This window comes from Pelobates fuscus, chromosome 3 (assembly GCF_036172605.1).
Source record: "Pelobates fuscus isolate aPelFus1 chromosome 3, aPelFus1.pri, whole genome shotgun sequence".
NCBI lineage: Eukaryota > Metazoa > Chordata > Amphibia > Anura > Pelobatidae > Pelobates > Pelobates fuscus.
In genome coordinates this window covers 300,573,296-300,588,998 of record NC_086319.1, presented here as the reverse complement: position 1 = coordinate 300,588,998, position 15,703 = coordinate 300,573,296, and the positions used below count along the sequence as shown (strand labels likewise).

Genomic DNA, 15,703 nt, shown 5'->3' with positions numbered 1-15,703 from the left:
TATATGTGTGAGGGGGTTTAGTGTGTGAGTGATGCTGTGTTTGTGTGAGGGGTCCAGAGTACTTGTGAGGGCTGCAGTGTGTTTGTGTGAGGGATTATGTGTGTGTGGGGTGCAGTGTGTTTGTGTGTGTGAGGGGTGCTGTGTGTTTGTGTGAGGGCTGCAGTGTATTTGTGTGAGGGGCTATGTGTGTGAGGGGTGCTGTGTGTTTGTGTGAGGGGTGCAGTGTGCTTGTGCGAGGGGTGCAGTGTGCTTGTGTGAGTGGCTCTGTGTGCGAGGTGTGCTGTGTGTTTGTGTGAGGGGCTCTGTGTGTGAGGTGTGCTGTGTGTTTGTGTGAGGGGCTCTGTGTGTGAGGGGTGCAGTGTGTTTGTGTGAGGGTGGACGTTCCCCACCCCTGCTTTAAAGGCACACTCCAGACCCCTAAAGAACTTTAACTTGTTGAAAAGTTTATGTGTAAAAAGAGTGTGTCCTCTTTTTTTTAAATTTTGCAAAAATTGCATTATTTTAAGCAAACACTCTATTTTTGGTCAGAGTAACCTATTCTATACTGAAAACCCCACCTTGAAAAATAAAAAAATATATAGCTAAAACTTACCTCCGTTCCAGCACTGATGCCAAGTTCTCCTTGCAGCAAGATCATCCTCAGCTGACATCACTCCTCGATTGAGGGGGCAGATTTTAGAGAGGACAGGGCAGCACAGCAGAGAAATGTGCCGCCATTGGCTGTCATGCAATAGAGCACCAGTACATATTATACATTGTTGTTGTTTTAAAGGACAGAAATTGTTTTCTTTAAATAAATGATATGTATATTTAACAGAACATTAAATATGAATAAAATGTTAAAAATTGGTAAAATACCCACATTTTCAGTTTTGCTTATAATGGTTTTTTACATCAAGTGCAACCAAAGAAAAATAAATCAAAATAGATTTACATGTTATCAGTCCTATACCAACCCTACACCACATGTACCAATAATCCCTAATGTTTACACTAACTCTAACCCTATACCTATAGCTGCATTCCCAACACTACAGTGTCCCTCTGCCTTCACCCCCACACCCCACTCCCTTGCGGCAATCAAATGGTTGAAAACCCTTTAAACACTTACCTAATTCCAGGGCTCAGGTCTCTTGGCACTGGCTCCATCTCCACCTCTTCCTATGTCAATGCGAGGAAGAACCTAATGCGCGTACATTGCACTCGCATTAGGCCTTCCCCATAGCAAAGCATGGAATCAATGCTTTCCTAAGGCGGAGTTGCAGGACAGTGAACGCCCTCATCCACTGGGTGAGGACATCCATCGTCGTTTCACAGAGTTAAACTTCGAGAAACTACAGGAATAGGCTCTAGTGGCTGTGTGGGAGGCAGTCTTAACCCTGCAATGTAAACATCCCTCAGGACCCTCCTCCCCGCTACACATGCATTAGGGCTTCCCCATAGGAAAGAATTGATTCAAGATTTTCAAAACGCTGGGCGTCCTCATGCAGAGCGCACAGCTTACGGTGTAGTGGTTATGGTGCTAGCACTGTTCTTATAAAGCGATGCTGTCAAATGTGGTATTTGCATTTTTTTTTTCTTGTTGGAGCCAACCTCATTATTGTATTTTTGCGCATGTGCAAAAGTACAAAATGGAGTCTATGGAGGATCCTGCAAGACCTTCCATATATAATCTTGCACATGTGCAATAAGGTGCCATAGGTGTCCATAGCTCATTGTGTGTGATGACGCCTGTTCCCACCAGCAAACTCTGTCTTTTCCAGATTGTCAATTACATTACTTTCTCTCATGTAATACATTTATTGTGTTGGAATGTTAAAGAAATTCCAATACATTCAAAAGAGCTTTTCATTTACATTCTTCCTTTCAGAAAAGCTCAAATATGTCCGAGCCTCTATAATCTCGTTCGTGATACACAAAACAAACTCAGGGCTTTTCTGTCTGTATAGCTCTAGCAACGCTCTGCACTTTTTGCGGGGATGCATTTGATGTGAGCAGATCCTCCTGTCACATTCTTTCATGTGCATCGCATTATGAATTCTCCTTCTATGCTTATTATTATTTCTTTTTTAATAATAAATGTGCTTCTCCTCTAGCTCCCCAGTCTCTGCTAAGCCTATGGAGAGACCACTCGACCCTTTTTGACGAACCCTGTTCATATACAACCCCCCCTCCCCTAATATTTCCTGTACTAGTCCGTCATCTTGTTGTTTTTTTTTTTTTTTTCCTTCTTCTTCCAAACAGATCTGTCTCTCCTAGATTCACTTTTCTTTTATCAACTCTTTGCCTCTACTTATCAGTGACAGTTTTCTCTTTCTTTTATCTGTTATTCCCTTTCACTAAACTTATTTTCTTCACTACTTCAGTGTAAGCTCTGCCGCCTCCTTTATATCTTCTAGTTAGGTTGTTATTCTTTTTCTTCTCTCATATATGACACCCTTTTTGTTCTCACTCCTCCATTTGGCTTCCTCTCTCCCATCTCGATGTTTCTCCTTATTCATATGCTGCCAGTCATCCCAGGTGTTTCTTGTAACTGGTACGCATCATGGTTCTAAATTTTCTCCTTCCTATGAAAGTGAGACTACAGTGAAAACTCTGGGACAAATGTTACCCTGTATCTATAGTCACAGTTTTTCAATAGGACCATTGTAGTCAGTGTCCTTATTTCACTTAGGAATGGTGATTATAGACAGGTTTATTTACTAAGAAATCAAAAAAAAATCTCAAATAAAAGTCAAAATAACTCAACTGGATGAAAATCTTTAAATCAGCTATGCTTTCACTTTGGCTAGACTGGCCTTTAATTTGAAATTCACGTTGAATTCTAACTTTAGTAAATAAACCAGTATGTGTGAGTCTAGCTCAATATGTTGGAGACTTTGGAATGGCCCTTCAGTGTTTCATCTGTAATATGATTGTCCTTTCTGGAAGTTTAACCCCTTAAGGACACATGACATGTGTGACACGTCATGATCCCCTTTTATTCCAGAAGTTTGGTCCTTAAGGGGTTAAGGGTTAAAGTACAAATCAAACACATTTTTTTTTGCAATTCACCATTCACGCATTCACAACATCTGCGTCTTCTCATGTTGTGTTCTAACGACAAGACAACATCCTATTGGCTTGTGGGAATATGATTTGGACCAAAGCCATTGTGCGTAACTATCTCAAAACAAGCTGTAACACCACCTCAAAAGGTCAATCTCTCACGAACCATGGGATCCACTGAGATAGATATTGCAAGTCTCTAGGAAACACAATGATTTATATTTAGCCTAGAGAGTAGATGGTCATGTAAAGGGACAATATTATTTTGCTACAGCTTATGACTTGTACAGATTTCATAGATTGTGTTGTTACCAGAATAATTCCTAAAGGACATTATTGCTGCTTCCAATGAACGGCAATGCAATTTAACCCCTTAAGGACACATGGCATGTGTGACATGTCATGATTCCCTTTTATTCCAGAAGTTTGGTCCTTAAGGGGTTAAAGGAAGTGTATATGTAACTATATTTTTAGGTTTTCAAAATGTTTTGCCTCAAGTCACATAAATGTTCAGTGCCAGTTTTATATATGTAGCATTCATAAAGGGACACTATAGTCACCAAAACAACTTTAGTTTGATAAAGCACTTTTGGTGTATACATCATGGCCCTGCATTCTCACTGCTCAATTCTCTGCCATTTAGGAGTTAAATCACTTTGTTTATGCAGCCCTAGTCACATTTCCCTGCATGTGACTTACACAGCCTTCCTTAACACTTCCTGTAAAGAAAGATCTAATGTTTATGCTTCCTTTATTGGAAATTCTGTTTAATTTAGAATCTCCTATCTCCTGCTCTGTTAATAGCTTGCTAGATCCTGCAGAAGGCTCCTGTATGTAAAGTTCAATTTACAGAGCAGGAGATTAAAACTTTTAAAGTAAGTTACATCTGTTTTCATGCAAGCTGTGCCAGTCACAGCCAGGGGAAGTGTGACCTGGGCTGTATAAAGAGAAACAAAAGTGATTTAACTTCTAAATGGCAGTGAATTAACCCCTTAAGGACCAAACTTCTGGAATAAAAGGGAATCATGACATGTTACACATGTCATGTGTCCTTAAGGGGTTAAAGGACCACTATAGGCACCCAGACCACTTCAGCTCAAGAAGGTGGTCTGGGTGCCAGGTCCCCCTAGTTTTAACCCTGCAGCTGAAAACATAGCAGTTTCAGGGAAACTGCTATGTTTACAATGCAGGGTTAATGCAGCCTTTAGTGACTGTCTCCCTGACAGCCACTAGAGGCTGCTTCTGCGATTCTCAGTGTGAAAATCGCATTGAACTCACGCTGGACGTCCATAGGAAAGCATTAAGTGCTTTCCTATGGGCGGTTTGAATTCGCGAGCGCCTCTGGCCGCGCAATCGCATTCGGCTCCACTTGGGAGCTGACGTAGGATGAGGAGGGGTCACCAGCACCGAGGGAGCTTGGCACTGGATTAAGTTAAGTGGCTGAAGGGGTTTTAACCCCTTCAGCCCAGCAGGAGGGGGCAGTGGCGTACACATGACCCATGGGGCCCCGGTGCGAAAATTGATCCGTGGCCCCCCCCCAACCCCCCGCGCTTACTCTGGCGGGCCGGGGCCGCAACACATTGCGGCGGGCACCTGGTCGCAGGGGTTGCAGGGCTGCGAATCCTGCGACCGCGGTATTTACGCCAGTGCATGCAGATGCACACACACTTAAAGGACCACTACAGACACCCAGATCACATCAACTCAATGAAGTGGTCTGGGTGTCAGGTCCCTCTAGTTTTAACCCTGCAGTTGAAAACATAGCAGTTTCAGAGAAACTGCTATGTTTCACTGAGGGTTAATCCAGCCTCTATTGGCTGTCTCACTGACAGCCGCTAGAGGCGCTTCCGCGATTCTAAGACACTGAACGTCCATAGAAAAGCATTGAGTAATGCTTTCCTATGGGCAGTTTGAATGCGTGCGCGGCTCTTGACGCGCATGCGCATTCGGAGCTGAGAGGCGGAGGGATCCCCTGAGCCAAGGGAGTCCGGCGCTGGAGAAAGGTAAGTGCTGAAGACACACACACACCCACGAACAGACGCATACACACTAGCTAACAGACACACACATTTACTGACAGTGATACACTCAGCGACAGACATACATACACACTCACTTACAAAACATACACTCTCACTGACAAACACACACTCACTAACAGACATCAAACAGACTCACTAACACACACACAAACACACTCAGTAACATACACACACAGTAACACACTCACTGACACTCACTAGCAGTCACACACTCAACAGACACACTCACTCACTGACACTAGCAGACACACACACACTCACACTAGCACTCACACTCACACTAACACACACAAACACACTCAGTAACAGACACACACAGTAACACACTCACTGACACTCACTAGCAGTCACACACTCAACAGACACACTCACTCACTGACACTAGCAGACACACACACTCACACTAGCACTCACACTAACACTCACACTAACACACACACAAACACACTCAGTAACAGACACACACAGTAACACACTCACTGACACTCACTAGCAGTCACAAACACTCTAACACACACTCACACACACACTCACACTAACACTTACACACACTCACACTAACACACACACACGCGTTTTTTTTTTTTTTTTATTTAATCCCCCCAGCCTCCTTACCTTTTGGAGTGCTGAGGGGTTCCCTGGGGTCCAGTGGTGCTGCTGGGCTCCTGGGGGGGCCGGTCACCCGGCGGGCAGTCAGGCTGGCGGGCGCGCGAGGGAGCACTCTCCCCTGAGTGCTTCCTCTTCAGCTCCCTCGCGCGCTGCGTACTGATACCGGCGCTGGAAGATGACGTCATCTTCCGGCTCCGGTATCAGTGCGGTGCGCGAGGGAGCTGAAAAGGAAGCACTTAGGGGAGAATGCTCCCTCACGCGCCCGCAGGACCGGCCGTGGGGTGACAGCAGGGCCAGCCTCGGGGGGCCCGGAGGTGGCCGGCTCTAGGGCCCCCCAGGAGAAGAGGCTGGCCAAGTGGCTACATACCGGGTCGCAGGCCCCCTGGTGGGCCGGGCCCGGTCGCAGCCGCGACCCCTGCGACCCTGGTATGTACGCCACTGGGAGGGGGGACCTAATAACTCTAGTGCCAGGAAAACGAGTTTGCTTTCCTTGCACTATAGTATTCCTTTAAGCAGTGAAACTTTAGAGGCATGATCTATAGACAATGACAGTCTTATAAAGCTAAAGTTATTTTGGTGACTATAGTGTTCCTTTAACCCCTTAAGAACACAACTTCTGGAATAAAAGGGAATCATGACGAAATATGTCCGTCACGTGTCCTTAAGGGGTTAAAGTACCAATAAACTTGAAAGTAGAATTGAAAGTAAACTTTATAAAGCTGAACATAGGTGAAAGACTACAATGTATATTTTTACATGCAATTCATACCTGCCAACATTTCCAATGGACAAAGAGGGAAAGTTTACACATTCAGATACACCAATAGTGTGGAGCTCCTAGAAAATTGGGATAAGAAAAAAGAGGTCCGGATTTGTGGCCAAAATAGGGACTGCCCCTTCTAAATAGGGACACTTGGGAGGTATGCATGCCATTTTCCACTCTGAGGTGCTCACAACCATTCAGCTGAGAACACATGCCTACATCATTCAGTAAAGTAACAGAGGCTAGAGGGGGAGATTTCTGAAAGTGTTTGAGACAGTTTTTCGCTTTGGGGGGGTTCATCTGGTTTGTTCCGCTGTATCTATCATTTTTGAATATATGCCTGTTTTTTAGGAATGCAACAAATTTATCATCACCTTTTTTCAGACAAACAATCCAAGAACCATAACCAGTACAACTGTAGAACAATTTGACAATTTATCTGGGTCCTGGGCACCAACACTCAGGGCCGGATTAACATAGGGGCTGATGGAGCTGCATCTCCAGGCCCAGGCCCATGGAATAGGCCCATTTGAAAAACATTTTTTTTTTTTTTACTTTTTTAAATTTTTACACACACTACTCTTAGGTTTGCCACCTGACTGGTATTTTACCTGTACCTGAGGCTGCCTGGCCATGCCGGTATTGCAGTAAAACCGGCAATTCATATGCAGATATTTTTCTCAGTATAAACAGAGATTATACTGCCAGTAGGGGTCACTGTGTGTGGAGAGAGGCAGAGATAGGAAGTTACAGCATATTCCTCCCTGCCTCTCTCTACTCACTGATCCGCAAGGGAACAGCTACACAGCACAGAGAGTTCAGACAGCAGCTCCCAGCCTGCAGAGACAGCCTACAGCTCAGGTAAGTGAAGGATGGGGGGGAAAGGCAGCAGGGAGACATGGGGACACTGAGACACTAGGGGACACTGAGACACTAGGAGACACTAGGAGACCTGGGGACACTGAGACACTTGGGGACACTGAAACACTAGGGGACACTGTGAGACATGAGGACGCTGACACACATGGGGACGCTGAGACATATGGGGTTGCTGTGAGACATGGGGACATTGGGAGACACATGGGACACAGTGTCTCCATGTCTCCCAGTGTCCCCATGCCTCCCAGCCATTGTCCCTAGTGTCTCAGTGTCCCCATGGCCCCCAGTGTCCCCTAGTCTCCCAGTGTCTGTGTCCCCATGTCTCTCAGTGTCCCTAGTGTATCTGTGTCCCCATGTCTCCCAGCCAGTGCCCCTAGTGTCTCAGTATCCCCATGTCTCCCAGCCAGTGTCCCTAGTGTGTCTGTGTCCCATGTCTCTCAGTGTCCCTAGTGTCCCCATGTCTCCCAGTGTCCCCAAGTGTCTCCTGCCTCCCAGCCAGTGTCCCTAGTGTCTCAGTGTCCCCATGTCTCTCAGTGTCCTCAGTCTCCCAGTGTCTGTGTTCCCATGTCTCTCAGTGTCCCTAGTGTCTTAGTGTCTCCATGTCTTCCAGTGTCTGTGTCCCCATGTCTCTGTGTCCCTAGTGTCTGTGTCCCCATTTCTCCCAGTGTCCCCACTGATTTCCTGCTTCACTGGACACTGCTGTTAGGGGGTATGGATTTACTTGAAAGATGAAAGCATAAATTAGAGAGAGATTAGCATAGAGTATGTGTTTTCTTAAAGCTGCAACTGCTAGTGTGGTCCAGCATGCATAACTATGTAACATCTACATAGACAGAACAGAAAATGATAAAACGTAAACCAGTCCTTAGAATGGCCGGACTAATACGTTACGGCGCCATCTTGAATCCAGTCAGGCGGCCAGGAGAACCCAGCAGAGCGGCTCCAGACTCGCCACTGAGCAGGTAAGCTCAGTTCGTTGGCGCGGTCGCACCAGGGGCTGTGACAATTCTGTAATTAGGCCCCATCATAATTGTCAGCGCCAGGCCCACTGGGCTCTTAATCTGGCCCTGCCAACACTACATGTCTCCCTAGAGCTAAGCAAAATGGAATGATTATCACACAGTGCACATATTACAATTCAGAAAAAGTTACATTCATGGGTTTGTGCTATTCAAATCACATGGATAAATATAGTTACTGAAGTGTATAAATTTTATCCACACATTTTTAAATAACAGGCCCTTTTTTAAACTGATTATAAATGCTTATTACTAGTAAGTAAAAGCATTGCATTGGTGTCTGTCTGGTTGCTAACTTACACTTTGTAAAACAAAGCATACCACTGAATATATTTAGCATCGCTCATTGCTAACACATGGGCAAGATTCCATATTCAAGCTCAACTTAAAGGCACAGTCCAGGCTGGAGTTCACTTCCCACTAGCAATTGACGAGTGAACATTTAGCCTTGGAGGAATTTGCTTCTGTTTAGTGTGCCATGGACAAGCAAATTATAAGACCTGGCTAATAACATAGGACATGTAATTTTAAATTAGTGCTCACATAAAATGTATTAAAGGGACACTATAGTAACTCAGACCACTTCAGCTCAATGAAGTGGTCTGGGTGCCAGGTCCCTCAGTTTTTAACCTGTCACATGTGCACATAGCAGTTGCAGAGAAACTGCTATGTTTACATTTGGGGTTAATCCAGCCTCTAGTGGCTGTCTTCCGGACAGCCACTAGAGGCGCATCTGCAACGATGGAGGCGAATTTCGCCTCCATCACGCAGAGCATCCATAGGAAAGCATTGAGAAAGGCTTTCCTATGGACACTTTGAATGCGTGCGTGGCACTTGCTGCGCATGCGCATTTGGCTCTAGTGACGTCGGACGGGGGAGCTGACGTCGGATTGCGAGGAGAGGTCACCAGCGCCGAGGGAGCCCGGCGCTGGATTAAAGTAAGTAACTGAAGGGGTTTTAGTCCCTTCAGCTTCACGGGAGGGGGACCCTGAGGGTGGGGGCACTATAGTGTCAAGAAAACCGCTTTGTTTTCCTGACACTATGGTGATCCTTTAAATATATACAGAAATGTTGCTTTAAATGTAAACATTTTTTATTTTTTTTTTAAAACAACTCACTTTTGAAATTCCTGTAGAATTAATTAGGGCTTGCAACTGCTGCAGTAAGTTCCAAACCAGAAGTAGTTGAACATCTTTGTGCCAAGCCTCTGCGGCTTGGCATGGAAATGTGCCTTAATGGGTTCAGTGTTGAGTTGGTCATAGAGATTGCTTTGGAAGCATGTTCTTCTATTTATTTTTGATAAACTGCCCTTTGAACGTATCTTAACCCCTTAAGGACACATGACATGTGTGACTTGTCATGATTCCTTTTATTCCAGAAGTTTGGTCCTTAAGGGGTTAAAGGAACATGCCAGCAATAGAAATACATGCAAGTTTTCAACTGTTAATGTAGATGTAGGGCCTTCCACTAAATCATTATTTTACACTTTGAGGGCTGAAGCCCCAGATCTCAAAAGGTAGTGGAAGAGGAAAGAATTATTTTAGAATTTTGAATTTTTACTCAAAGCAACTTCCTGATATTAAAAAGAAAGATCACTTGTATAGTGCTCTGCCAGACTACTAAAGGGGCGGCAATGCTGCTCCCATTCCCACCAGTAACATTTGGAAGAGGGTGCTTGGGGTCAGAACTTTGCTGCACACCCTTTATAAGTTAGGTAGAATGGTGGATCACATTAAATGCCTGAATGTGTATTCAGTCTATGCTTTCATTTAGATCCTGGAGAGCATCAGTAACACACTGTTAATAGGTAAGGACATAATATAGAAAAGTGAGCAATGGCTTGAGATCCGCTCCGCTAGTCTAGTGTTCATCAGGTTTTTTTGGGCTCAAACCCCATTTTATTCTGGAATCTATCAATGCCTCTCAAGTTAGTTGTTACTATTCTAAGCTGTTTCTTCCTCAGTATCCTGGAACTCTAAATACATGGCGGCTGCTTCACGTTAAATAGAGATGGAAAATGAGTTATATTTGGATGGAAAGCAATGCCAGAGGTATTAGAGTGTTTGTAGACAAGGCACAAGGAATCTGGACTCTGTCTAATGGGAATAATTGTCTTCATTAATGTGACAAGACCCAGGACTCAGAACTGATTAATGGCAAAGATTAAGTTGATATGAATCTTATTCTGATACTCTCTAAAAGCTCCGAGTGCCCAGACAGGCTGTGAAGTAAATGTTTTCACTCAGTTTGTTGAAAACACATTCAGAGGAAATATATTTCATATTCTGTCAGAGATTTAAATTCCACGCAGAACGTTCATTTTCTCCTAAATGCATTAACAACTTCGTTGCCGGCAACCCTTTGCCGTTCCTTCTGTCTATTTACTTATTGATATTTCCCCTCTATACCCCTGCTTGCCGATAAATCATTTCACCCGATGAAAGCTGCATCAGAATTGGTAAAACAAAATAATTCATTTAGATTAACGAAAAAGGTATGTCTGTTTGTCAGATGATACAAATATTTGCAAGAGCATTGACTTTTCATTGGCAAACTGAATAATGATTCCTAGAACTTTCAAGACAAACGGTCAAGTATGTAGAACTTGGACACATAATGTATTGCCAAAATTTGTAAAATTCTGCAAGCAAAATAGCTGAGAGGCGGAATTTATTTTGCATGTTACTTTGCTATCACTAACAGCATTTATGTGAGCAATGTATAAAGCAGACAGGGTTTGAGTTAGTGATAGCCAAAGAGCATAGTGCAATACACAAGATTCTACATTGGTACAGTGGAGCCCATTCTCTACGCTTTTTATATATTTTTTTTATTTTTAAGTAGACCAATCACTTGTGGTTCTCTGTATTTGATAATAATATTAACCCAAATTAACATGTCTGCTGGGCAGAGCCATATCGTATGCAAAATGAATGAGGAGATAGCAAATCTTCAGTTCTTCCTTCCTAAGTGCCGCCATTTTGTGTATGTCCCCTGAGTACAAATTGCATGGAAAAATATGCAATGAGTGGTAGGCATGAGCTTGTGTGGTTTTTCAAATATAGCTTGGGTAAGCCTTCTATCATCCTAACTTTTGCAGTGTTGATGATTGCAGATCAAGTTAACTAGCAGCTATAGTTTCAACTCAATCTATTAAAGAAAACGTCTCTCATTTGCACTGTTTGTGTTGCAGAGGACACGTACACCTCCGAGGAGGTAGTGGACCAGCAGCCAGTTCTTGTCAGGATAATGGATACAGCCGACCAGGTAAGTTTGTAAAGTCTCTAGGCTTGGAAAAACATTCTACAGTGCATACATCTCATTATTGAACATACACCAGTAAATTGAAACTAGTTTCTAAAATAATTTCTTTGTAATAAAAAACATTAATTTAAATCATGGCCATCTTAGTCTCTCTCTCTCCAACTTTTCTTTGATGTGTATGTAGTCTTTCCTCTCATTATGACCTGTTCTTTAAATTGTGTAAAGGAAAATTGTCACACATCTCCAAATTCACTGCACTTTGCGACAAACATTTGGTATGTTTTGGCCTGATATTCATTCTGTGTTTTTCTCCACATTCAATCTCTTTGTGAAATCTCTTTTTTACAAAACATCTTCTGATTGGAAGGTAGACAGTGTAGCCTAGCCAATGACAGATTAGTGTGAGTAAAGTTGCTGTACTGACTCAGTCCCATAGCTTGTCACTGTCAGTACTACTTACTATTACTCACAATTGATGGCCAGTGAAAGATCAGGAGCATCAGCTGACAGATGTGGTGGTGATGGTGACACCTCCACCATTTTGTCATTGGTTGCCATGATGCAGACGGTATGTAAAGCATTTAAAACTGAAGCAGGACCTAGTGTCCATGGACTCCATGCACCATAACCTTTTCAAAACATATTAGTGGCTACCTAATACAAGTTTCTTGTTCTGCTTTAGACGGGGAAAAATCCTAATTCCTACAGCTGCATAGCATTTGTCACCTTTTGTATTCTTTTTATTGCAATGTATATGTTTTGAAGTTAGGAGCAAAGTATGGTAACATGAGTGTTAACTTGGAATTTGGGCATGTTTGCCATTTACCTTCTGTGATAAAAAGCTGCATTTTGTTTAGTACAAATAAGCACTGCCCTGGTTGACTCTTTGCAGATTACAATACAGTGTGCTCCTGTGCCGGACAATGGAGCTTTTGAATACAGTCTTGGCCAAATTGAAAGGAGCCTTTGAAGTGGGTTAAAAATGTTCAGGATTTTTATATTAGCTGGTAATGCACAACCAGTCAGAGCATGAAATGTGCTATCTCTATTCAAACCCAATGACCTTGTCTAAGAACTCAGTGACCAGAATACAATGTAATCCCAAAACACAAATATCTAGTATCAGGTACAGCTTCTTACTGTTGGGATGGCAGTCAAGGTGAAGTGAGAAGAATTCTGCAGAAAGAGGGGACTATTCTCTAAATTGTTTCATATAGTGAGATGAGAACCTACAACCAAATTTAAGTCATATCAGCCTAGTTGGTAAAATCTCCAATGCTGTTTTCATTTTGAGTTGTATCTGTGCCAAAAGTCTAGGCAGCCCAGCTGTTACCCTACAGCTCTTCTTAGTGATGTGTGCACCTACAATAATTATGTCACCTGTTCACTGAGATGTAAGATAACAAATAACTTTTTTTATTTGACTGTAGGGGTTATGGTTCCAAGAATGCCTATAATCAAACTTTATTTGTAGGGTTTGACAACTTACCTGGGTAGCTTGGGTACCCATGTCACAAGCGGTGTTCTCCTGTAGGAGAAGTCAAATATCTCTATAGAAGAAAGCTCAGCTGATGCAGAGAGGATGCAATTGTCGCTCTCAACCAGTGAATGTGGTCTTGTATTGCTGATGGTGCCCAAGTGACCCAAGTAAGCTGTCCCATTATGTCACTTCTTACCATGGGATGGCACCATAACCACTACAGCCACACCACCATGATTCTAGTGGATATTGCTCTTGCCTGATGCCACTGATATCCCATTGAACAGCGCTATGGAATTTGCAGGTGCTATATAAATAATAATAATAATAATAATTAATAAAATTAGGTTTCAGACTCTTTCTATGTTTATGGCAGTATTAGCAATTTTCGTTTTGGTATCCAGTCATTGTTTCCTGAGGTGTATAAGTAACAAACGCTGGTATAGTAGATACCCGTTCGCATATTTTCCCCGGAACTGCCTGAGCCTGAGTGATTATAGTTTGGGTGTTGAGTCGAATGATTCTCCGTGCGAATGTCAGTTTCCCAAGTGTATTCTCCCAGTAAAGTAGACAGGTACCCAAACATCAGCCGAAACTAGATGAAGGGTGTAACATGAATGATTTTAATGGGTGCCACACTGGCTTTTATGCAAGTCCCCATGCAAGGGGTACTCCCAAATTTACCTTGTTGGGGACTCTAACCCTAAGTCGTACACCAATCACAACATGGTTGTCAATGTATACCACTCCCATAGTAAACATACAATCCCTCCTCCCTGCCTTGGAGATAATTGAGTCATATACTGTAATAACTCATTTATCTCCAGGCAGAAAAAACACATTTTCCCCAAAACTTCAAGAACACCACAAAACACATAAAATCCTCATAAATGTTATATCCCATAATAGCCCTCATCTGGGTGACAAACATATCCAAAACTCACCCAGATCAGTTCAGGGGTTTAGGAGTTGCATGGAAGTCTTAGTTTGACCGACCTATTTCGGTCTATTTTGGCAAGTCATAAAACCGAATAAATCCACGAATGGAACCCCCCGGCTCATAGTAGCATTTGTTCCCATATTTCATGGGAACAAAAGTACCGAACCACTCTCTCCTAGCTGTTCTGGAACAGGAAGCAGGCGTTCGTAATGGTTTGACCTGTGTTCGGGAAGTCAAGTGCCCGATTTTAGTTCCAGATACTCGACGACCAAGCCCCGCTGCCCCCTTTCGTGCGAACAAGATGGCCACCGTTTTCTCCTGCACGTGGCGTTCGACTATACGAACGGCGGCCACACATGGAGAGCACTAATTACTTGTTCTCTTTGCCAAGGGGGTGGTCTGTGTCCGGTAGTTTCAACTACCGAATGGAAAAAAGTTAAATAACTGAAATAACGGGGTAATTTCTTTACAGTATATATGTACTTATTTATTTTTGCTAAAACTTTCTTATTCATAAAAACATTCTTACCCCAAGCATTCAAAGTGCTGTGCCTTTTCAGTATGTAATAATGTATTGTTTAAACTATATTAAATATAGTTTCATTGAACTGGGTTCCCTAGATTACCATATTTTCCCTGTCTAAGACCCCTATTTTATGATCCCCAAATTAAGAAATACATATTTTAAAGATATATAGCACTGAAGTCCAGTTTGGCTGATCTGGATCCCCCACTGGTCCCGGACCCCCTGACACTCTGGCTGGCTGTTCTGCAAGGTCCGACCACGTCCAGACAGTGTTTCCCTGGACTGCCGTCCTGCTGTTGGTGGCAATAATGACCTCTGTCCTACAGGGGATGTCCGGGCAAGGCCTCACCCGCTGGTGTCTATGTGTAATCCGGAGCCGTGAGGTCTCGGTGTGGTCCAGAGTGATGAAGCATGCGGTTGTGCAAGATCTTTCAGACATGTGCACACAATCTATCAAATTCACAGACAAGCACCTCCTCTTCTTCAAGTATGTCACCAGGTTGCAGATGTGTACAACACAGTCTATGCCCGCAGGAACCTGGCAGTAGCCAACCCAACCGTCAGCAGAGTGTTCTGTCAGCGAGTAGCCAAGTTTTGTGCCAAAATTGCACTAAGTACTGTTAAGTGTTTGGCTTAATAGTTTGGTTTTTGAAGGCGCTCCACATGTGACTAGCATGGTTGGCTGTCAGGCCCAGCGCACAAGTGTTTTTTTTTTATCCCCTGCAGTGACATTTCGTGTACAAGACGACCCCCAATTTTAGACTAAAAAAATATAGAAAAAACATGAAAAAACAAGTCTTATACATGGAAAAATACAGTATATCTTAGGTTACAAAATGTTTGGCATGCTGTGTATTAAGGTTAGGTATTCACTATCAAGATACAAATGTGCTGTCCTACCCTCTCTAAAATCTGAACCCTTGGATGTTGGAGCCCTCTGGCTGTCTTAACGCTTACTGCCAGTCTGCCACTACTAGTGTCTGGTAGGATAATAGACAGAAGATATACAGACATGGCCTGTTACTGAAACATAGTTGAGCTTGAAAAGAGCTACAAAGCTGAGGAGGAAGATACTCAGACCAGGATTTATACAACAGCGGACAGACTAGGATGAAAACTAATGGGTTTTAGCT

The 15,703-nt window shown here is 43.3% G+C and overlaps 1 protein-coding gene across 2 annotated transcripts in view; it reads left to right on the top strand.

Moving 5' to 3' along the window:
* RASL12 (RAS like family 12) overlaps positions 1-15,703 on the top strand; it is a 61,265-nt gene that overhangs the window by 6,336 nt on the left and 39,226 nt on the right. For both annotated transcript variants that reach the window (XM_063448790.1, XM_063448789.1), the window contains one exon: positions 11,554-11,627. In XM_063448790.1, the coding sequence (XP_063304860.1) occupies positions 11,554-11,627 (74 nt within the window). The remainder of the gene's footprint in view (positions 1-11,553; positions 11,628-15,703) is intronic.